Source organism: Schistosoma mansoni, chromosome 3, assembly GCF_000237925.1.
Source record: "Schistosoma mansoni strain Puerto Rico chromosome 3, complete genome".
Taxonomy (NCBI): Eukaryota; Metazoa; Platyhelminthes; class Trematoda; order Strigeidida; family Schistosomatidae; genus Schistosoma; species Schistosoma mansoni.
The window spans coordinates 18,157,705-18,182,787 of NC_031497.1; the positions used below are offsets into that span (position 1 = coordinate 18,157,705).

At 37.4% G+C, this 25,083-nt stretch overlaps 4 protein-coding genes across 6 annotated transcripts; 1 reads left to right on the forward strand and 3 right to left on the reverse strand.

Moving 5' to 3' along the window:
* Positions 1 to 908: 908 nt before the first annotated feature.
* Smp_168220 (putative protein regulator of cytokinesis 1 prc1) lies at positions 909 to 1,504 on the reverse strand (the record flags this gene model as incomplete). The annotated part of the gene is made up of 2 exons (XM_018799481.1): positions 909 to 1,262; positions 1,295 to 1,504. The coding sequence occupies 2 exons, from the start codon at positions 1,502 to 1,504 to the stop codon at positions 909 to 911; spliced, it is 564 nt and encodes a 187-aa protein (XP_018651266.1).
* A 69-nt stretch (positions 1,505 to 1,573) lies between these two features.
* Positions 1,574 to 1,825, reverse strand: Smp_084950 (hypothetical protein; the record flags this gene model as incomplete). The annotated part of the gene is made up of 1 exon (XM_018799482.1): positions 1,574 to 1,825. One exon carries the CDS (start codon positions 1,823 to 1,825, stop codon positions 1,574 to 1,576), a length of 252 nt encoding a protein of 83 aa, XP_018651267.1.
* Positions 1,826 to 7,111: 5,286 nt separating this feature from the next.
* Positions 7,112 to 17,821, forward strand: Smp_084940.1 (putative gtp-binding protein rit; the record flags this gene model as incomplete). Of its 3 annotated transcripts, XM_018799483.1 has the most annotated exons (5): positions 7,143 to 7,336; positions 7,370 to 7,466; positions 11,672 to 11,925; positions 13,382 to 13,461; positions 16,565 to 16,631. In XM_018799483.1, exons 1-5 carry the CDS (start codon positions 7,235 to 7,237, stop codon positions 16,629 to 16,631), a joined length of 600 nt encoding a protein of 199 aa, XP_018651269.1. In that variant the 5' UTR covers positions 7,143 to 7,234. The 3 variants fall into 3 exon arrangements, with proteins under 3 accessions (XP_018651268.1, XP_018651270.1, XP_018651269.1); XM_018799485.1 differs by having other exon boundaries at positions 7,126 to 7,466; positions 16,565 to 17,821; XM_018799484.1 differs by lacking the exons at positions 13,382 to 13,461; positions 16,565 to 16,631 and having other exon boundaries at positions 7,112 to 7,336; positions 11,672 to 12,110.
* Positions 17,822 to 20,999: 3,178 nt separating this feature from the next.
* Smp_084930 (putative dual specificity protein phosphatase) lies at positions 21,000 to 24,764 on the reverse strand. The gene is made up of 3 exons (XM_018799488.1): positions 24,573 to 24,764; positions 22,067 to 22,390; positions 21,000 to 21,386 (listed from the first exon to the last, which is right to left on the reverse strand). The coding sequence occupies exons 2-3, from the start codon at positions 22,305 to 22,307 to the stop codon at positions 21,007 to 21,009; spliced, it is 621 nt and encodes a 206-aa protein (XP_018651271.1). The 5' UTR covers positions 22,308 to 22,390; positions 24,573 to 24,764; the 3' UTR covers positions 21,000 to 21,006.
* Positions 24,765 to 25,083: the final 319 nt, after the last annotated feature.

Below are 25,083 nucleotides of genomic sequence, written 5' to 3' on the forward strand. Positions count from 1 at the left end.
GGAAGTCAGACATTCAAATACAACGGCTAAAGATAAAACCTTTAAATAGATCTAAAACTTGATAATAAGGTCGAACTAGTGCTCTGTAATATAGTCCAACACAGGTTTCCTGACTAGGTTAGTTCTCCGAACTTTTTAACCAGACACTAAACAGTCGTCTACATCCTAACAATTTCACAGCGCCTCAAAAAAGCAGGACATGCGAAGTGGTATATCTGTATACATGGTAGGTAAGGAACAGGCTAGAAAACCTCAGTACAAACAACTAGGGTTTACCACGTCCAAAATAAGTCCAGGTGATTCTATTGCAGGAAACTAGTATTTTAAATTTATTTATTTATTTAAACACAAATATTGGTATAAGAGGGCACCAAGTAGATATGCGCCATATAAATCACGTGACTTGTGAGAGGGCTGGGGTACTGCCTGGTCGCCCAATCCGAAGCAGGTGGTTTTCTTGGGGAAATGCCACGCACAAAACTGTCGACTATTTAACAGTCCTTTTTAAAGACTATTTAACACTAGCATTCATAATGCAATTTTGTTGGTTGACAGTGAAAAGCAACCAACTCGGTGTCTGATATCGACCAGAATATTTAACCTTGAAGTGATAATTAAGATAAATATTCATGGTTAATAAACATAAATCTAATTGTGGATGCTAGGACATTGAGTGGAGACGAACTCATTAACTGGCATCGACAACGCGCAACGTAGAAATATTTTTAGAGGGATTTCTTCAGGTGAACATTGTGAATCAAAACAAAACAGCAGACTTACTACGATTAAAAGTATCAAGTCCCGTCACCCATTATATACCAAATGTGATTGAACTTAAGATTATTAACCGTTTCCGCCAGAGTCAAAAGATAAATGTTCAACAAGCAATTCGATTAGCAAAAACATGATCATAACCAAGGAAAAATATAAGCAAACCTCACATGTTGTAAGAAGCGAGCAGATACTGGTTGTTGAATATTCACAGCATTATCAAGGTCAATATTAAGACGACCTGCTATATGCATGATTTCTTTAATGAGTCTTTGACAATCATCATCCAACTTGACAAACTCCTGTGCCAAACTATTTCTTAATTTAGTGACATGGTCAAGAAAATCTTTTGATAGTGATAAAATCTCCATAGGATTAGGAGCAGTGATTAGGGCGATTATTTCCTCGTCATCAGCAGTCTCTTGTTGCAGGAGATCTCTTAAGTTTCTGATTTCCTGAATTAGTCTAGACAAACGAAGAGAACGAGAACGCTGATGGATTACATCACATAAACATAGGTTACTTTTTCTTGAGTCAGATGATTGATGTTTTCTTTTAAGATTCCAATTTGTTCAGGATTTGGGACGTGTATAAAGGTCTCAGGGACAGGAGGTTCATTAAGCCGCTCGCACAAATCCTTTTCCTCTGCTTTAAGCAAATTATATGTCTGAAGAATTGAGGAGGACTTTTCAGTGAGTGCTTTAAAATGATCATAAAACAGTTTTTCAGTCATTACAAGCGATGATGTTTCGGAAATATTGTTGGTCAACCCAAGCTCTGACTCGAGTTCTTTAATCTTTACCTATGCAATATTATGAGAGTTGATACAACCAGAATGAACCTTTAGTTCTTTGATTGAGTCAATGATAGCCTGCTTCGCTAAAATTTCTTCACTATGCATTTCATCCAACATTAAGAACAAATGGGATGATAAAGAATGAATTCTCGGCTGTAAATTTTCTCCTTCTAAACCCATGGCATTCCAAATGTCAGCTATCATGACCAATCTCTGTGATATTTGGCCCAAAACATCAGCAACCCAAGGAGGCAACATTAACAGCCCGCCAAAGCAAACAATAACAAGTCGTAGTATGAAAAAACGCATCCATCAAAATACAATGTACAAAACATAAAATGTTTCGAAATAAATTCATCGCCTTCGTTTTTTATATTGTATAAGGTAGAAAATTATTCATTCTCAATCAACCGCAACTCTTACTCGTGGTTCTGTTAGACGGAGACATGAAGTAATTCACTACGTTCGATTTCATAATTCACTGGGCAGAAATAACAAGTCCCCTTGAGGTCTGGGATAGTACAAGAATCATCCGGGGTAAAAACAAATATGGCTATTATTTCATATCTTGAAAGCCTAGATGAATAGGCACTACATAGGAGATAATAATAAGCGATAGGAAAAGGCAATTAAAAGTAATAATAATAAGTGGTGGTTTTCCGCTCGACAGTGTACGCCAATCACAAAACCGAGATTAAACTCTGAAACTCTATGCTGAAAGTTCTATACACCGTAAAAATATAATGCTCAGTAGACAACTTATAATAATCATAGAACTAATAACTGTAGATGATTATATGGGAACTAAGAAGATCTACATTTAACACTAAACACTTTGGGAAGGTCAGAAATGGTGAACGTGGGAACACTTAAGGATACCACAAGTATTGTGGTTTGACAACACTCAACCAGCAACACCTATAATGGAATCGTGCCCGCCCAGTGAAATCAAAAGTCAGAAGCGAGGAGGTTGGAAGATATATTTGATAGATTATCAATATGTAGAGAAGTGACTGATCTAAATTGGTTAGTGATCGCAAGAGAAGTTGAGCGCGGCGTTCCCGCTCGTGATCTAGTGTGGATGCACTACCGAGCGCCTTCACCTAGTTGAGCCCATTAAAACCAATGTGGTCAGCATCCAATGTCGAACACTTACAGAGCTATTGATTTTGTGGATTTTTTTACCTCTACACACTGAATCGGTGTGGTATGGCTTGGCCATGCTGGCGTGGTCAATACGTAACTTCCGCCTTCTAATATCAAATATGCTATTCTGTTCTTAGCCCAAATGTGTTTTCCAAAATTTCTAAACAGCATATTACTGCCTCCTACGGTAGCACGAGCCATAATATACAATTATGTGACTTTCATATAGACTAGGTAGTTAAATCGTAGCAAATCTGCAGCTTTATGATCAGGTCTATTATCTAGTAGCAAAGATAATTGCTCGTGATGCCGGCCTAGACAAAAATCCCATAAACATTTCCTCTCTACTTTCATGGTCGACCTCTTTATCTTCACCAGTTTACTCTTAATTTTCCTATTTTTATTTGCATTAGCATATGGTTAGATGGACTAAATGAAGTATATTTGTGCTGACTTTCACATGTTCGGGTTTTGACCCAAAATCTGCAAAGGTCTAGTAATTCATTACAATATATATATATTTGTCGGAGAATCAGTCCCAAATTTTTCACAAGATTTCCTGGGCGAAAGGGTCCTGACCAAACAAAAATGAAACTTGTAGTGACCTACTTTCATGACGAGAACCCGATTGGCATAATGCAAACAATTATTATTATGACCAGTTGTACCAGCGATTGTTTTACTATACTTAATTGTTGCTTTCTTCCGTGGCCTGTGGCGTTGCACGAAATCGAGTACGCTTAGTAGTTCTGTTTGTAAACTTTGGCACGTCTCGGTATTCTTTTGATACCACAAGATCGCCAACAAATATATGCTGTTGCAACCGTCAACAGCCTTCTGGTTTTTTGGTTTACGGAGGGATACAATTCGAAATCTGGCAAGTAATCTTCCTGTAGTGGTGATCATAGTCAATCGCAACTCGACGCCAACTACAGACTAGTGGCTAGTGACTGAGAATAAACAGATATTATACAGCTAAGTTTGTTGGTGTTCTGATTTTGTCCGATCTAAAGCGTCTATGTTGTCTTCACATTAACCACAAACAATCACAAATTTAATCTAAAGAATAAGTTACTCAATGTTATGCTATGATTTCTTCCTATAATAAAGAGGTCATGGAATGAAAGTGCTTAGGGAACATAATATGAATGTGTCAACCTCCCGTTTTTGGGATCCGAAAGACATTAAAATACTTCCTCTCCACTTAGGTTTGTCTTAGATATCATACTATCCTGTGACTATATTTACGATTGGTCGTTGCTTTAACAGACAAATTACACAGAAGCAATTGTACCCCCTTAATGCTTGTTAAAGGACCACGACAGCTTATTCATAGCTTAGTTGGCTAGTTGTTTTTATCGATTGAGGTAATCGGTTAAGTTCGAATGCTAACCAACATTGCAATAAGGCAATACATGTGAACATTGACCAACAGATAAATTGAATGATGGGTTTAAATAAGTAAAACTAGATCGATAAGGTTGAAGTAAATATGTTAATTAACAACAAGTTCCGTTTCTTCAACAAGTCTCACAAATGTAAGAATAGTTGTCTAGGACGGTATTAAGCATATTAATCTATGCTACTAGAACAATACGTAGTGGCTTGGCTTCGAAAAAAATCACTTTTACCTCACTTGTCAACCACACCAATATCCGTTATTGTATAGGTCCCAATGGTGTATACATTTAGAAAGCGACATGAAGTTTTGACTACTGTTTATTACTGCATAATGTAGATAATAAAATTACAGGCCTACCAAGTGGACTCAAGCAGAAAACCTGATGCGTGAAAGAAGCAAGTACAGAGGCGGATTCACAGTCAAGTCGGATCGAAGCAAAGCAATTAATGAGATTCAATCATATATATATATATATGAGAAAGAGAATGATTCATCGTGTGATATTCGAGCAACTAATATTTTAGCTAGAGAGAGACATGTGCACAGACTGTCACATGTGACCAGGCATACGCGTTTATACAGATACCATAGTGATCATAATAAGACAAAGAAATGGACAAATTCTTACTGTTCTAATAGCATTGTTAAACAAGTTAATTAAAGAGCTTGAAAAAACTAACCGTAAGCAAACTTAATTGTAGGGAGGTGCGACAAGTATAATTGATCGCGAAACTGCAGATTTGCTACGATTTAACTACCTAGTCTATATGGAAGTCACATAATTGTATATTATGGCTCGTGCTACCGTAGGAGGCAGTAATATGCTGTTTAGAAATTTTGGAAAACACATTTGGGCTAAGAACAGAATAGCATATTTGATATTAGAAGGCGGAAGTTACGTATTGACCACGCCAGCATGGCCAAGCCATACCACACCGATTCAGTGTTCCCACGTTCACCACTTCTGACCTCCTCAAAGTGTTAAATGTAGAAAGAATATCTCAGTTTTATACGTTGGGCTACATCGATTGTGATTTCTGAAAATAAATAACACTCAAGATGACATAATAACGGGTTTTGTTTGTCTTTGTTTTTCTGCAAGTATCTCAGTTGAGTTTGGCTACGTCCTATCTGAAAATTTGTGCAAGTACAGAATAATTTTAATTAGCTCACACATGAAACATGCGGAATAAACAAATGGCGAAGTGAAAATTTACATAAAGGCAAGAGAAGTCATCATGAATGGGAGAAAGTATGAGTATGGCAGGATATCTATGTATAAAAAATAATTTTATACATGGATATAATAGGAAAAAAATGGGCTCACCACTAAAGATTCCAAGGGTATTCGGAGTTTGACAGTCTCTACACCTGACATCTTCATAATCGAAGTATACCAACCTAATCAGATCAGAAGTTAGAAATGAAGTAGTTCGAAGATATACTTGGAAAGTTATCGGTATGTCGAGAAGCGTTTAATCTAAGCTGACTAGCAGTTACAGTCAAAGCGTAGCACGACGTACCAACTGGTGATCTGGCACGTATGTGTGACCGAGCGCCTTCAGATAGGGTGTGTCCAGTAAAACTGATGCGGTCGGCATCAATGTCGAAAACTTACAGAACTACTTATTTTGAGGTTTAATTTACCGCCTCTTAGGGGTGCTGAATACCCCAAGAAGTGGCCAGTCATAAGTTAAAACTCAGCATCTTTATCAATGGTTAACATTTCTGATAGCTTCCTATGTTCATCAGCATCTGGTTGTTTTTCCTTAACATACGAGGCCATGTAGTACAATAAAGAAAGGAGAAAATTACAACGGAACATTCTATTCGCCGTACACTTCGTCGGTTTTTCATCTTTTCCAGACGTCCTGATAAAGGGAAATGAAAAATTAAAAGTTTGTGTCGAAATGCACTTGTATATATGTAAGGACACAATACGTGCGAAAAAAGACGAAACTGGTGTAAATGCTTATTGGCAACATACGATAACGTAAAGAATTCTCACATTCCACCTTTTCAGATTACTTAAGATGAAGATGTATACACATGTATGAGCAAATTAAAAAAAACGTCTTCTGACAACAATACAAACAAACGGGTTAACGCAAAGTTTTGAGCAGTGTCCTGTGCTCAGTAGTCGTCTAAGTGTTCTGGAAACTTTACCCTTATTCCAGAGCGCGTTGTTTCGGATGGGTTGTCAGATACTACCAAAGTTTCTTCGTGATTGTTGATTATTGAGGAAGGCGTCGTAATTGTGAGGCTTGTGTCATTCAAGTGTACAGGCAACTTTAAGGCAGACGTCATCTTTAGTTCCATTCTTGTCTACAATATAGAATTCGGGTCTGCGATGAATGACTTTGACGAGTTGTAGTGGTATTGGTTCTTAACCACATGATTCTCGATGCTGAACATAAACGAGTACATTTCTGAAGGAGAGCCCAGGGAGAAGTTAGGAGTTTTATTATCTGTGAACAGATTAAATTCTGGACCTTCTATAGAGTGTTGAAATTACCACAGAGCATAATACATGGCCATATATGTGTGACCGAGCGCCTTCAGATAGGGTGTGTCCAGTAAAACTGATGCGGTCGGCACCAATGTCGAAAACTTACAGAACTATTTACTTTGAGGATTGATTAACAGGTTCACACATGATAACTCACAACAGCCCGTAAGTGGAATATCCGGGATCCTGCCAAATATCATTTTTGTTGCATTCCAAAACGGAGAGTTTGCGAGGCCATTTCATATTACTTCACAAACCTAAAGCAAATCTGTTTACAATGAATTGTAGACTTTCCTGTCGGATAACCAACGAATGGAACCCATAGCTCTGCATGTGAATAAAGCTCCATTCTTCAGCAAATTCAGAAAAATAGGGTCGACTGAGAGACTGTCACTATCAAGACTCACATAGCCCATCCAGCATTCTGTCCTTCTAAATCAAAACTGAAACTTTGACATTGTACTCCAGCCCGCCATTTCGGAGTCCGGACAAAAGCTTCTGGAAGAAATCCACTTGGGCCGTATCAAGGTAAAATTATCTGCATGGTGTTATATATTCAAGTCAGAGAAGTCGTTAAGCAGATAAGATTTTTCGAGAAGTGGTTATCCATATGACTTCTAAGAGGCTACCCGCTGACACTTGCGATAGACCACTTTACAAAATAGTGGTTGTAGGTGATGGAGGTGTTGGAAAATCTGCACTAACAATCCAGGTAACAAACTCAGCTGTATATTACGCCGTTTAGTACTTCCAGAGAATGTTTCTTGAAGAACATGACCCTACGATTGAGGACTCATACATCCAGAACGCTGAGATCGATAATGAGCTGTGTATGCTGTATGGTAAGTTCTTTGATTCTGTTACTTCTCGTGTGTATGGCATGTCAAAAAGTTTACCTTCATCGGCCGCTGTTTTGGACAAAAACTTCGCAGATGGCCCTGTTTGAGACAATATCTGGATCAGAATCATTAGCTACACCACTTGTAATGAAATAGATATTACGTGCCTGTAAATTTACTGTGATACTGCATATTTATCGACGATTTTGTGCCATTCTATTTTGATACTCCACCAAGTATTATTTGCTACGTCTTCAATTTCTAGCAAAAGATTTGCAAATATCAGCCATACAATATCTCAATCTCCTTGTTTTGGGGAAAAACCTCAGTGTTATAGGATTCTGGGGGAATATTGGGAAAAATCCGAAATTTCCTCAAGCATTTGAGGATTTTCTTCAGACCTGAGGGAATTTCGCGGTTTTTGTGCTATTTCACCAAAGTTATCCATTGCGGCTTTCCCTAAATTTACCCAAAACGGGTATAATTCTACCCAAAATAGGGAGATTGGGATGTTAATTCGTGTGCATGTAGCATAAGAGAAATATTTTAGGCTAATATAATTTATGTTGAGGTTTTTAAGCCGGAAGTGTCTTTGTTTACCAAGTAGTTGGGTATGTGTGTGACCGGTTATCATGACCATCAGTAAGTATTTATGATTAAATCGGTGCTACGATCTCAAAAAATTGGCTACTATATGCTTTGCGAATGTGACAGCAAGCCCATACTCCGCGTTGTTTGCTGACACTAGGGAATAAGTAACAAACGAGTGGTGGGTCTATGACAGCATCACTCTGGAAGATAACTGTATGGGTGATCCGTTACGACTTCGTGGCCGGGGTTCTAGTTTCCGTGGAGCTCAGTAACTTAAGGCCTTTTCAAAGGTTGATCAAACTGGAAGCCAGTGATGATTCAATTTTAGCTTTTAGTTAATCATAAAAGAAAGATAAACACCTTTAAATGTAGGCAGTTTCTCATGAATCAAATGGATTATCCTCTCCGCATGGAACATCACTTCTGTCTACTTGTCAGTTGAACTTTTGGCTTTCCTACTTGTCAATGTCGTATATTCTGTTATTTATTCGCTTAGTCCTCTGTTGTACCAAATTTGTTTATGGATAAAAATAAGCGAGAAACAATAATGGGGAAGAAATTAATTATTAAAAGTAGGGATTTGTCAAAAAACTTAAATGTTGAACAACGCGTATTTAACAAGACTCATAGAACACAAAAGTGTTTTGTTCTCAGGTCAGATTGCTGAAGTAACATATGAAGCGCTTGTAGAGACCGTTAAACTGTTGTTCAGCGGCCCACTGTCCAGTAATGTAAATCGACACTGCACTTTTTCAAGTTGATGCACCTGTAAATAAAAGTTAAGAAAACCAAAAGCTCTTGAGATTCCTAAGAATGACTAGAAAGTTTGTGCGTCGTCCTGTGACATGTTTTGAAATCGGTCACAGTGACGAGATTTGTTTTCTTCTAAATCTTTCCCTACTCCTACGTTTCCCCATCACCTAATTCTCTCTATTTCCTGATTCCGAACCATTCACGTTTACTTCCTTACCTCAACAACCCCATTGTTGCTCTGACTCCTATTATTTCATGGTCTCAAAATGCCCTGATACGGCCGAGAGTGAGGAGATTCCGCTCTTCCTTTCGAAATGCTCTCACATGACCACGCGTATATAGCCTCTGCTAGGGAAGTCCTACTCACTGCCTTCTATTGGCGGGGGTATTGTTCACGAAATTGAGAGGACGAAAAGCGAATGTCCGGCGCTTTAACCGTGTTGGTGAACACGGAGGGTCCACATAGGGGAGTTGGAAAACCCTGATTTCAAACCAGTGGTGAACATGGGCTCCAGTATCCTGAAGGAACAAATGATTTATGAACCAATCGTTGGTCACCGGCTACCATGGGACTGCATCTCCTTACGATGCTCCACCTTTAGGTCAAAGGCTCCGGGTGTGTCCCCCTAAGAAAACCACCTGCTTCAGTTTGGGCATCTGGGCAGTATCACAGCCCTCACACAAATCAAACGAGATTTGTGTTGCGCATATGTATCTGGTGCCCTTTTGTACCAATATTTACGTGTTTAAATAAATAAATAACTTCATCTCTGATTTAGCTTGGCAACCAGTAAATACATATTTGTATCAGGTTGTGCGTCGTTTATGACTGATTAACTAAGGATGATGATCCGAAATCAAGTTGTAATTTATGAGTCTGTCATCATAAATAACCAGGATTTTATAACCGATTCCCAAACTTCTATTCAACTACACCATATAAATGCTACTAGAGGCGACACCTTTTGTATGACTCAAAAATAAATCTCAATCTAAAATTTTTTCATCAAGTCAAAATATATAACACGTCCTATTAAGTGAAGATCTTGAAGAAAATACACCTACTATTCTGAAAACTGATTTTGATGCCTAAAGGTTTGTAATATGACTCACTCTAACCCGAGACCTCCCCCAAAACATTCGAATAAGAAACTAGGGTAGTAAAAGGGGGCAATTGAGCTGAATGACCTATTTATATAGTAATAATAATCTTGCCAGAGGTTTCATCAGTTTTAGTTGGTTGGTGTCTTGCAAAGGGCTTTCCCCAATACAAAATTTTCATTATCCACCTAATGTAGGTGTGATGTTGGTCTGTCTACTAACGTCCACGTATGTTACGCTTATATTCACTATTCTTCAGAACTGAAGCATAACACCTGAGAGTATAAGAAAATGATGCAACTCATTTACCAAGTACAGGTTCGTATACCCGGGTTTGAGTCACTTTTTGTATTAGTGCCAGTGATAATAACCGGTTACCCAGATTGAAGTTGGTAAAGCGGGTCTTGAACCTGTGACCTAACGGCTGTAAGTTGAACGCCTTAACTTCGAAATCATGGCTCCACGTGAGCAATAGAAACACAAAAAAAACAAATAGTAGATCGCAAGTGTCTACAAAACACCGGTTGTATGTGATGGAACTGTTACGTTCGTGATCTGTCTACCCACTTTCGTACCGAGGATAACTTGTCTAATGTGGATTAAAACCTTGACGCGATAGGCTGACTGGCTTAACCTTGAGGCTAGTATGCGTGAGTTCGAAGTGGGGTAGAGAGACGAAAACTATTTTACCCCTGATTGGCTGACAAGCACGTGCGAGAGGAAAGACAATACAACTGGAACACCACTCGCTTTATTCTAAAATCCTATCTGGTACCCGAATTCAGATTAGTGCAAAAAGATCCATGGATAAATAGATGAATAACCTGACCACAACGTACAATAATTAGGAAAATACAATTATGTCCAAAACTGGGGGATTAGAGTAGAAAATAGAGTACAAAAGTTTATGTCTAAATTACAATAGCTTTAGAACAGAAAAGGCTATGGCAGTGAATCATACATCAAACGAAAATTTATGATCTCTAGAATAGACTAGGGACAAAAGTAAATGTTACTGTTATACAAGCTTTGAATTAAACGAAATAACGTCAAAAACAGCTTCCGTAGTTTGTCAAGGCTTCTTGTTTCTTTGTTCACATCACGAACTATTAAATTAGTACTGATATCATAAGTAGAGTACTAGGTAATTGTAAGTATAATATTTAATTATAAAAAATTAATGGTGATTATGCACGAAATGGAATCAGTTCATGAATTTAGTGGTTACCGATTAAACTAATGGAATGCAGATTTCATGTTTAACGTTTATTAGGTAACGACTATAACGTAGGATTGAAAACCTTGACATAAATGGCTAAACCTCAGTTTCACTATTACATCTTCAAGTTTTCATATTGCATTATTCTGTGACATTTTTGTTTTCATTCGTTTGTTTTTCGTTTAGTCTTCCTTCTTACATCTCATTATTTTCGTTTCATTACTTTGGCTATTAGTTCCTTTTCATCATACTGATAGGAGTGTGGTAATGTGGGCTGATTCAAATTTATCCAATGTTCCACGTCATTAATATCTCTTTTACCTCTCGTTGATTTTATCTACTGTATCCCTTTTATTTTGGTTGTTGGTCAGATATCTCACGCACATTTAAAAGTGATCGATTGTATAGGATCTAATATAAACGATTCACCTTTTTTGAGCAACTGTAAATCAAGCGATAATCCAGATTTACTTAAGACATTGACTTCATTTAAAAATAATACAGAATAATAAATTAAGCTAACGTTTTTCCTGTTTGTTTTCAGTACTGGATACTGCAGGGCAGGAAGAGTTTAGTGCAATGAGAGAACAGTATATGCGCATAGGTCAAGGATTTATTATTGTATACTCAGTGACAGACCCTCAGAGTTTTGAAGAAGTCCAGCGATTTCACAAAGAAATTTCACGGTGTAAAGACTGTGGTTCTTATCCTATGATATTGGCAGCAAATAAGATTGATTTGTCTCAACAACGCCAAGTTTCAGAAGAAGAGGGTAAACGTCTAGCTACTTATCTCCAAGTAAGTTTTTTTTTATTTTAAACTGTATTTTTGTGTCAATCATCTCTAATTACACACAACTATCCAATTGTGGTACTATTTTGTATAATTTTAAACTCCATATAGCTTTCTCTATAGGAGCAACCAGGTAACTTATCGTTTAGTTGGGAAACCACCATAGGCCAACTAGAAAACAATGGGTAGTTAGCTGCGTATGTCATCTTCACTACTTTAGTCAATGTATCTTGTAATATATCATGCCATTTAAAGGGTAAGTCATCTGGTTTCGTCATATCCATGTATATCTACGTATTCAGCTGCTTCCGTGGAGAAAGCTATATCGAGTGTCCAACCGAGCAACTGGGTCAACGAGTTAGTGTACACCCCCATTGTGGTTAGTAAAGGGTATAACCAAAACAATAGGGAGCTTTGTTCTAATATACTGACTGACTGTCTCTCAATTCTTTGTGGTTGGCTGGTTCCACCATGTGTATGCAAAAGTTAAAATCCTGTTCAGGTTATTCGAGTAAGATACATAGGCAGCAACAATTAGAAATATATCAACTGTGCAGCTAATCTATCTGGTCTTATTTACTTCGTAAAACGTTTAGCTCTTAGTATTCATCCAAGTCATATGTAAATAATTTTCACGAAATCTACTAAATTGTTACAAGTGGGAGATGTATAGGATTCACAAAGTGTACGCTAACTAGCTTAAAATTAGTTCCTAAAGAGTCCACAAATAACTAAATAAATACATCTCAATAATACACATCGCTCGTGGCTAAGTCTATCTAGTGTTATTTATCTAACTAATTTTCGCATCATATCAGATTTCCGCGTTAATTTTAGCTCGATCAGTTGATGATTAATGCGTTGAATTAATGCAAATTTGAATGTGAATTCGACCATTTTGTTAATTAATTTTATACATCAGGAAATATTTCCAAATTTTTTTAGTCACTATAAATGAAAGAGATAAAAATTTGTCACCATCTACATCAAATGACTGTACAGATTGGAATGTCATTTTTCTAGTTCATTTCATCACTAGGTACAAATTGTAAGTTGTCATACTATAAAGTTGGTTGTATGATAATTATTTTACACCATGCTTGTAGTATTTTCTCCATAAAGCTGTGCAAACAGAAGAGATTGAACAAGATGAAAAAAATTTTAAAAGAGAAAAAAACGGCTTATTTCAATGATGGTATCAATCATACAAATAAAAGTAAATAGTTTCCTCTTAAGCTTCAGTAATTTGATGAGAAATGAACAATATCTCCCGCCCACATATACATATATATATATACCCACATATACATATATATATATATATATATATAAAAATCAGTCTTTACTGATACAATGTGAAGATTTGTAAAACCTTATTTATGCGGTGATGTACAAACTAGACTATGCTTTGTGGTTTTTACTTTCTAAAATGCTTTCTTTTTCTCATCCAATTTCTAATTAGGTTCCTTACATTGAAACAAGTGCTAAAGATCCTCCAGTTAATGTAGACAAAATGTTTCACGATATGGTACGAATTATCAGGTATGTTATAATAACAGTTCATATTACTATGATAATGAACCAATGTTCTATAAATTAGTTCAGTGTCTGCACCTCATCTTTTGTTCAACTGCGCTTCAATTTATTTATTTGAACACATAAATATTCGTACATAGGGACACCGAACACATATTCACCGCACTTCATCGTTCGATTTGTGTGAGCTTGGATACTAGTCGGGTGTCCAGATCGAAGCAGGTGACTTTCTTAGGGGGTCACTCCCCGAGCATTCGGCCTAAAGTTCTAATCCACAAGGCAGTGGAGCGACGTAAGGAGATTCAGTCCCATGGAAGCCGGTGACCAACGATTGGTTCATACGCCATTTGTTCCATCAGGATCCTGGAGCCTATGTGCACCATTGGTTTGGACTCGGTGTTTTCCAACTCCCTTAGGTTGATCCTCCATATCCACCAACCCGGTTAAAGCACCGGACATTCGCTTTTCGTCCTTACAATTTCGCAAACAACAGTAATACCACGAGAAGGCAGTGAGTAGGACTTCCCTGGAAGTGGCTGTATACTCATGACCATGTGAGAGTATTTCGAGAGGTAGAGCTGACTCCTCACCCTCGGCCGTACCAGGGCATTTAGGGGCACGGCGCTTCAATCACTGTTTAGGACTGGGGTATTGTGAACATTACTATCTGCCGCCCAACTCATACAAATAAGCTAACTTGTTAAACTAAATTATTAAAATTAATATCATTCAGGATTACCTGATTGAAAGAGTAAAGCGACGTTGTACAACTGCCCGCTCAACGCTCATTTGGTTAAAACTAGTTAGTCACGACACTTTTTACAAGTATTTGTCTTGAATAATTTGCTTGATCTTTTTTGATGGCCTATTTTTTATGAGTTAAGGTTTTTGCTAGCGACTTATTTCTATAAACAAAATCGCAGTCTCACCTACTCCACACATTCCTATTGCTATATTTGGAGAGATTACGAGACCATCTAAAATCGGCGGACGAAACGAAGGATCAGCAATACAACTCAAGTGTATATATACAGCATAAAAATGTCCTAAGGAAACGTCACCAAATAGCATATTAAGAGAGGATGCGAACCAATGAGATTTAGGGTCCTTTTAAGTCGGAAATGCAATCTGAAGATAAAAATGGGCGCTTTTATCGCGAAAACGAGAAATTCAAATTTCCAAAATTAAGTTGAAAAAATAAGACGTTTACCAAATTATTTCTAGGGATCTAGCATCCCAAACACCTCTTTTAACAGCGTACGTTCTTGGGGTCCACCTGCATCTTGACCGTTTGTCACCGTTGTCGAAAAGACCAGTTTGTGAAACGTTTTACTTTTTCATGCGTAGGAACTTCAGGGAGATTAAAGGTATTTAACAGAATTTCGAGTGGGAGATTTCCTTCTGTTGAAGGGCGATTTGGGGCTAGCTGTTTTCGTAGCCAGTTTAGGTGTCAAATCCACCTGTCTCATCCCACCTCTACTTCGTATATGATTTGGCCTAGCGTTCTGACCACACGTGCTACAGTCCAGGGACCGTGGATTGGTCTGTAGTCCCGAGCAAACACCGGACATCTAGCCTTGTACAGCTTCTGGGACTTGGTCTGTGGTGGTGTGGTTCTCGGAAGCATCAGCTTGTGAATCGTCCTCAATCTTCTCATGAGGATCTCTGCTGGGGACTTTTGTTCTGGTAGGATATCATTCGGTGTCGTTCGATAAACGAGTAAGAAGCTCTGTAGTGTTTGGACTGGCATCGCATAATGGGGAGGATTTCTGGCCATTTTGAAAACGCATCGACTACAACTAGATAAGTAATTCCATTGATTGGACCAACAAGGTTGACATGTATCCTGGATCAGGGATACTCGGGCTGTGGTCTTGAAACCGGCGGTACTTTACCGTTAAGTTTCTCCGCTTGCTAACACTGCGTGCATTTGCCTACCAACTCCATGATATGCTGCTCCATAAGAGGTCAGTATGCATAACTTATGGCTGTGGGTTTCATTCATTTTACACCAGGGTGACCACTATGAAACTGCTTCAGCACCTTTGATGGTAGGGATTCTGACACCACCACAATCTCAAAACATCAAGCATCCGTTCATGACACAATGAATCGGTGAATATTCATTAGATGTAGTCTAGGTATTTCACATAGCCAGATTATAATACAATTCAAATTAGATTAAGCAATATAACTCAACTGATACTGATGACTTAAATCTACTGACTAACCCATGAGGCGAGGTCGTGGGTGCACACTGCTGAGGTGTCCCACAATAGGATGAAACGGCCGTCCAGTGCTTCCAGATGGTCTAGCTTCAATTGACTCACGCTTTCAACTAACTCATGTTTCTTTGTCAAAAGCTCAAAGTATTTAATACGTCATAAGTAATTTGACTACGAATTCAATTCGAACAAACTAGACTTTTATAGGTTATCTTTCTCATAAATTAATGCGGTTCAACGAAACGATATAAATTATTTGTACTTTATCTTATTTATTGAATTACACCTTTGAAGTTTTTATTTGGTTTTGTCGATTCTATGGCATTTTAGCCTACCAATAGATTTATGTTTTCAAATATTTGAAAATTAAATTAACTTTTCTGGTTCCAGTCAGCTATAATCAACATAGAACCTGATACAAATAATATATCAGCTTAATCGGCCATACCATATCAGTTATGGAGAGATGAAAATGATAAAAGGAATATTGAAAGAGTCAGTATATTCTACTGATATCAATGATGATCATGAGAAAAACTAAATAATGTATTTTGATTATTAGTTATTGAAGCAAAAACATTTCATTATATAAGCGCTATTTCACTGTTTAGTAAGAGTGTAGTTCATTTATTAAGTATAGACTTATGTACTGGGCTTTAAGTTTTCCTATCTGTGTAGAAAAACTAGTGCTAGTACTTGATGGCTTTCCAACACGAAATGATCGAGGTGAATTTTAAGTCTGTTGATGATGAAGTCTTTAACTAGTCAATCCACTGTTTTATTTCAATTGTTTAGCTTAATAATAAGTGACTGTGACTAGACAAACTAATGAAAATAAAGCCCTTGATTAATAAAATTATTTTGCTTCCATGTTTTTTTTTCAGAAAACTGCCTCCACCACAACTAATCTCGAAAGGTGATCGTAAAAAAGTTCGTTGTTTGTTATTATGACATGTTGGTTAGTGTGTAGGCTACTTAAACTTTCCTCATTTATTTAAACAAAGCGTAATCATCTTCAGTGCCTAGATGCTTCAATATTTAATGATATCAATGATAAAACATCTGTATACATCCTGCATACCCTTACCCTGCGTCTTCATACCATGTTTTCTTCCTAACCGATTTACAATGTGCTCCTGGACGTCCAAACAGATATGTAAAATGGGAATGTTAATTATGGTATTCCAGTGAATTTGGCTAAAATATCATATCAGTTAAACCTGTGATTTGGTATTTACTTTCTTCTACTCCTCACTACCTTCAGTCTCCAGGATTTTTAAAACATCTACTACTAATATTTTTGTTATATGCTTTGAAACGATTGCATTAATGCGGTGTTAGACAGTAACCAAAACAATAGTAATGACCCAAATTGCGCCGATTCAACCTAGTTAACTACTTATTTTTCCCCATCATATTAAACATGCATACACAAGCACTGACATTTTGTACAGGATTTGCTTTGATATTTTATTTCTCTGTAGAACAAGATCTTTATCCTAACTGCTATCAGTTATCATACTTGTACCTTCCAATTTTCACTATTGTATCAAGTCTTGCCTATGACCACACTATAGAGAAGTGGCATTTTTAAATAATGTTGAACTTTAATGCTTCTACGTGATATCTTGTACCTTAGTAATATGTATTTGGCTGTTCGTATAGTTTTTATACTTACCGGATCATGTTTTGTACTTATTCAATACTAATGATGTAATATTTGTGCGTTGTGGCTGACTGAACGGTGTGATATTAAAAACGACAGTAGTAATAATAACGTTTATCTGTCAGAATCGTTTATCTAGGCTAATACAACCACTTTCTGTAAATTTTTTGTTTTCTCTACAGTTCCTGTTTGCAACATGCACATCTATGTCTGGTTAATTTTCTAATTTATCCTTTGCAAGATGGTCACGTATATTTCTACTCTGAAAAAGTCGATCAGCTTGCTGTCAAACATATGTGGCTCACCCAGTTTTCAGCGTCTGTACATCGTAAAGATCGGTTTCTTTTTCCTCTGTACCTTTCTTTCTGTTTCTGTATTTGTGTATCCCCTTTTGTTTTTACTACCTATTAATCCGTCTCGTAGGTGTTGTACATTTCTACCTATTGATTACTTTAATAATGTTTTTCTACCATGTTATTACGGATCTAGTAACTGTGTTGCTTTTTATCATCTAATGGGTTGCTCTTTGGTATTTTAACCACTTATTTTAACTTCAGGGTGTTCAGTATACATGTTCATTTGGCTAGATTTTCCAATGCTGTCTACTGTCCATTTAGAAGAGGGCTACATATCAATGACCTTGTAAACAACTGATTACAGCAGTCCCCAAAGAAAATGGACTAGTGTTTAGTTGTATACTCTAATTAATTGGTTATTTATTATTCTGCATCAAATTCTTCTTCATTAAATTACATCAAGAAGACTGTTAAGTGTTTATATAAAATTATAATAACCCAAAGTATGGTCTTGTCTTATAGAAGTCCATTTGATTTCCTGAAGAAAATTCGCTAAAATCGTGCTTATTTTAAATATATGTTCATATACAGGTAGAGTACTCACGTCTTCATCATAATTGATGTTTAAGACATCATGATGAGTTGGCTTATACTAATGAAGATTTCAGGAAATTTCTGAACTCAGTGTTAATTCTTACTGGGGTATCTTAAGCATGTCTCTTATTGTGTAATGCATCATAGAGATAACTATTTTGCTGACTAGAGTATAGTAAAACAATGTTTCAATCAAAGTAATGATAGGAAAACATGTAGTCAAAGGCGCTAAATACTAGGGTAGCAGATAGGGAAGAATACATTTACCCGTAGGCGCAATTAAAGGAACCATTTTACCTTCAACCTGGTGCATCGATGCTGCCGGCTGATTCCAAAGCAATACCTGGAATTTTTTGTAAAGTTGCTAACAATTAAACTAAGTATACGTATCTTCTAGTCAGTGAATTTGTTTCTTATTCTATTTGAAGAGATTTTTCGCATTATTCTAATTTGTATGCACATGTCCACATATTTGATAAAAAAAAGCTTGAATCTGCAGGCTTTTTCAATGGTTAAATCCTACGTAGTATGTATTTGTAGGAAATTTCGGTTATATCCTTTGCAATCCTACAATTATTAGTGATTTTTCAAAGCTTGTAGATTTTATGACCCGGAAAAATCCTAAACTTTTATATGGCTGTGCAAAGGATCTGTGCTGAGTAACCGTCAGGTTTACTTAGGCATCATACTTAATACCTCAAGTAAACTAGCGGTTCTTGTTTGATTTTCGATATGTATAAGGTATCGCAGTTATATTTTGCTTTATGTCAGTGAAGGTACGGCCACTGTGTTGCACCATCTCTCGGACCCCAGCCAGGGAGTCGGGAAGGACCAACATAAACCAGCCCTTTGCAGCTTTCTTTCATACCACGATATCATGTCATACACTGACCAACACTCCGCTTTTTCCAACCAGTCCCAGCGCCGGCAAATAATGCACGACGTGGGATTATCTGGGACGACATTCGTAGATCATGTCCAAGCCACCGAAGTCGGTGTTTCAAGATAGTGACACCAATTGGGTTATCGTCTCGGCGCCCGAACACACGATGCCGAACCCCTGCATTACTAACATGGTAATACCACTGGATGACAGCAATCGTTTGGACAACGATGATCAAACACAGAGTCGTCCAACATCCTCAACTCAGAGAGGCCAGGTTTCACAAGCATCGAGCGAAACTGCTCTCACCGACGCGTTGCAGATCCAACCTTTTACAGCCAGACTAACATCACGAAGGCGTCAAAGATGGCCCAGATTGGCATAAGCCTCACCGGCTTTCACTATACGTGCATCGATCTCATCACTCACGCCACCACCAGCATTTATGTAGCTACCTAGATACACGAACTTCTCAACTACTTCAATCTGTTCACCATCCAGGGTGATTACAGGATTAGAATCCTGCCAGTCTCGTAGGAGGACTTTGCACTTGGAGGCTGCAAAGCACATACTGTACCTGCGGACACTGATTGCCAACTGATTAAGTGCGGATTGCATGCCTTGGGCATTATCGCACAATAAGGCAATATCATCCGCATACTCAAGGTCGAGAAGTCTTTCTCCAGGCAGCAGATCCACACCGCCAATACTTACATCCATCAGAGCTGTTTCCAGGATGTCATCGATAGCAAAGTTGAAGAGGAATGGTGGGATTGGACAACCCTGCCTAACCCCACTGCTCAAATGGAACAAGGGAGACTGGTAGGTCCTGAGTTCGAATCTCACGAGGCGGGATCGTAGGTGCTCAGTGCTGAAGAGTCCCATAATATGATGAAACGGCCATCCAGTGCTTCCAGGTTTTCCTTGGTGGTCTAGCTTCAATTGACTCATGATCTCAACTATGTAAAATGTTATAAGCAATGATGGATAGTGGCTAGCACTGAAATCCACAACCCGCGTTTCGTCACGACTCAGTATCTGAGTGGATAACGCGGTGGCGTTTGGAGCGAAAGGTACTGGGTTCGAGTCCCAGAGTGAATATCAACTTTGAGATGTGGGTACATCCAGCTGAAGGGTCCCAAATAGGACGAAACGCGCGTCCTGGATTCCACTGCTAGCTACTATCCATCGTTGCTCATACTTGAATAGAATGTATTCAACATGTTTGTTATAAAACAAAACAAACAAGTAAATTCTTAATGATTCAAGATCTGTCGAAATTAATTGTTATAAAATAATAGTGTTCATATTAAATATATAATTCAATATAATTATTATTAATGCAGTTATTAATTTTTTTTAATTTGTGGAATTAACGATATCAGTTACGTGTTCAATTTATCCGATGGAAAATTAGTTAAAATTATCAAAGACAAACTATGGTTGTCTTGAAAAGTAACAACAATAATTTAAAATAAGAAAAGAAAAAGAAACAACTAGATTTCAAATATTTTTTTCACTCTTATAAACTGAAATCTAAAAAATATTTTTGGTGAGACTATAATTTATGAACGAACTAATTAGATTTAGGATAAGAGATATTAAATGTTGGCGCAAAATTCATTCATCTATTTGGTCAAATAACGTTTTGATAGTTTAGTTAATATCAATTAGTGATGAACACTTTAAATCTAGTTCTTAACTCTAACCATCAATTGTGAATCATAATCTTTATTTTTCATACAGGTTTATAACCCTTGTTTAACTGTGTAGTAGGTTGGTGGATAACCCTCAAGGTCATCTAAGTCGCTCAAAGGTCATTCAATAATAAAAGAAGAAAGTGAAAACTGAAATGTTTTTTTAAAAAAAATAGGAAATATCACTTATTCAATTTAATTTCATTAATTGTGATTTAAAATTTACATTGATACATATATTTCTAGAATTATTTACTAAATTATAAGCTTTTTCATATGAATAATTATAAATTCTAATTAAATATGCAATAATAATAGATGGTGCACGTGAAATACCAGCTTCACAATGTATAAAACAACAACCATTATATTGTTTTACATTATTTAAAAAATTACAACATTCATTTATTGTATCATTTAATTGAAATTTTAAATTATCATAAACAGTAAGAGATAAATAATGAAAAAATTCGGGAAAATAATTTGGTGTTATATTTGAAATAAGATTAATTATATGTGTAACTTTATTAAGTTTTAATAAATCCAAATCTTTAGCTACATCAACAGAACCTACAATAAAAAACATGGAATGTATATATATATATATTAAAGTAGTCGAACGCGTCGACAACTTCACTTATCTTGTAAGTCCTAGTGTCTGACGAAATCTCAGCACGGAAATATTGTTCGCATCTTCTGGGATCACCGGGTAAGTAATAGTGAGGTTAGACACAGGGTATTAGGGAGTGATGGTAAATCAGTTGATGAGGTTATGAATCTTCATCGACTGAGATGGTTGGGCCACGTGTTACGTATGCCAGAACACCGATTACCACGACGCGCAATGCTGACTAGTATTGGGGATGGTTGAGAGTTAGGGGGGCCAATCCAAAACGTGGCATCAGAGCATGAAATCACCAACTTCTAGCCTGAGCCATGTTGGTAGATGCAGACTACCTGGTTGGGGTCCGCGTGACTATCGTAACCAATGGTTGGAGACTCTAGGTGACATGGCTCAGAATCGATCACAATGGCGTAGGTGTATACACTCTTTATCTTCCCTTAAACCTTGAGATTAAAATTGCTTCATAACTTTTTTCCTTCCTATACTATATCCTTATATACAACCTTTTATATACTACCACCACTATTTCTATGAATCCGGTGTTGATCTTGTTGTGCTAACGAGGTATGGCAACTTGGACCGGTGCATACATGCATATATATATATTTGAATTACATTAACTTACCAAATAAAATTGTAAATTCTGGAAGATTTATTTTTCCTATTTGTAGATCCAAATTAAAATTTGGAATAAAACCATGAGAAGAAAAACTAGGTTCCGGTCGAGTAAATTTATCAATTTTTTCAATTTCCAAACCATATTTATTAATTTTAGTAGTCGATCCATCTAAATGTCGAACTTCTACAAGAGTTGGTTTTAAAGAATTCATATTGAAACTTTGAATAGCATCTCTTATATTATTCATATTTTTTGAACCTGTAACGTTTAGTCTTAGGAAGGTTTTCGTCTGTTTCGAAGGTATCTTATCTGCTGAAGGAATGAGATTACCTGGAAGAAAAAGGTGGATCGACGACTCAGTAAGGAAATAAAGTGCACTTACACTTGATAATCAAAACAATCGAAAACCAGAAATAACAATATTGCGATGCGAGACTATAATTTGTTGACGAACTTGAGCGACCTTAAGAAGACACTTACTTACCAGGGTCAAAAGAGTCACGGATTAGTGTGAGGACTTAACAATAGGATAGGAAGTTAGGATTATGATTTAGACTAAAAGATTTCTATCACGAACTGAAATTCAGCTTTAAGGCCGAAATACTATTTAGCCATATGGATAACAAAACTTCTCACCGAAATCGAAAACTTCATATCCTTAATTTTATTAGTTCGTCCGTAAATTATAGTCCCACCAATAAAATTTCTGCGCTGTTTTGATGTTGCCTACCTATATATAGTGGCAGTGCTATTGTATCAAAAAGTTCCAGTGAGGCTTCTGTTGACCTAAAGGTTGTTCTTTGGCAGCGCCTGTTTGATCAAAGGTTCTTTTGGAAGAATTTGAACTTGGCTTTAACGATTTCCAACGAGTAAGGAACCTCGCAAGATGTTTTTTTGCTAGAGAATTATCCTTGTGAGGTATCCCAGAAAACATGGACACTAATAGTGCAGTCTACGGCATTCAAGAGTGCATGTTCATAAAGCTATCCTTAAATCTTAAGAACACATTAACCTAGCTAGTGATAAGATTAGCCAAGGAAAGATATTCTAGACCCTATCTAATGAAGATAACTGTTCTTAATTGGCAACTGCCGCTGTTGAGGCGCTTCAAGCTAACTGGGACCCATTTGCATTCGGACAGGTTACATGATTCAAGGACCAAGCAATAAAGCGAACTGGAGCCGTCTAGGGCAAACAAATAAGTAGAGTGGATAGGGCCTATACATTAGGAAAGCCCTTTCTAGGTAGGTTCTCACTCTATTCACATAGGGCTCATTAAGACAAACAGGACGAGGAAGTTCGGGTTTCAATTTGAAGGCATTAATTACTTTTAGACGAAAGCTGTTAATTTACCAAACGAAATCCAATGGTCCCGTGAACTAAGCAACGCTAACATTACTCATCCAATGGGAATACCTGGAACATTTGGGTTGTCTCATATCATGGATCAGGAGCTGATAGTACTCGGAATGCCTTTGTTTCACAACTACAGAAAAAAAGAGAGAAGGGACAGCCCTATACCTACCATGTTGCTTGGTGACACACGCAACGTACACCAAAGAGTTTACCGATCTTGATGAATCTGTATGGTTCTCAGTGAGATTGTCTAATACCTCAAGACATCTAGTTGGAGTCATCCACAAAAAGAACACTGATGACACCGAGTACAAAAACCGTATGCTGTAGGAATTATCATGCTCTTATCACCTCGGATACACTCACATCCTGAATTTAGGACTTCAACCTTTCTCATGTCGACTTTCCTGAACACACATACAGTGATGAAAACTCTACTGAAGCTAGGTTCTTCAACCCCATTGAACTAGGACTGTCCGAAAACGTGAAATTAGCAACTCGGTGGGGAAACAGTCAGACGCAGTCACGTTTAGACTGTATATTGACAAACAAAGAATTCCCAATTGAAAACCTCTCAATGATGACTTATCTGGGAAGAAGTGATTACACCATCACAGTCTTTTATTTTATTAGCAGGACTGGGCTAATACGTCCCACGAACAATAGGCGTTGGAATTTAAGACGTTTGGATGTGCCAGCTTTGCAGGACAATCTACAGCAGGTGTACTGGGACGTCCACACTCAACTTAATGTGGGTGCTAACTGGAATTTCTTAATGCACATAAAATTACGTGCTACAAACCAGTCTGCCCCACAAACGTTCCCCAAAAGTTAAAAACAACCTACAGTCATAAGGAATTAAACTCTTCGAATTTTAAAACCTAAGAGATACTACTAGGTGGAATACAAACGAAGTAATCATTACAGCAGATATAGGGAGTTCAAACAAGCAAGACACCAATGCACTGAAGCACTCAAAGAAGATAGGCCTCATCATCAAATAAGACTAATCGACACCCGCGATCCCCCTATTTCAGAGAAAATTTTGATAGATTTGGGTTTTCCTTGAGGAAATGGAACAAAAACCCGAAATTTTCCCAGGTTTGGGGAAAACCACCACATTTCTTACAACTCTGGCGAAAACCCGAAAATTTACCCAAGGTAGTGAGATTGGGTAGATCTGTCTCCAATCCGGAAAGTTTATTGTTATACAGTCTCTCTTCGGCAAGACAAAGTCGAATTTTCCCAGTTTTTAGATCCCAATAGCTCAACCAACAACGACGATGGTGGTGCAGAACTTTTGGCGATGCAGTTTGTCCAAAAATGTCACATAGGCACGGTGAAAAGTCAGGTCCATTCAAAGTCGCCAGCCGTCCCGTCTCAATGACCTTGAAAGGCCTGACAAAAAGCGGTTATTCCTAATTTCAATTGCTGAGGGTTTGTTGGTTTACATGAATATCAGGTCATTCATATGTAAGTAATTTTTCGCTGCAGCACAAAATCATTGCGAAGAACATCAATTTAGCTATCTCTGTCTTGTAGTGCACACGTTGGACCGATTGTTGCTTCGTAACTTCCCAATCTCCCCATTTTGGGGAAAATTTATACGGTTTGTGTAAATGTTGGTCGAGGGTGTCTTGTTCGGCTCTTCGGGAAGCGAAAAGAAT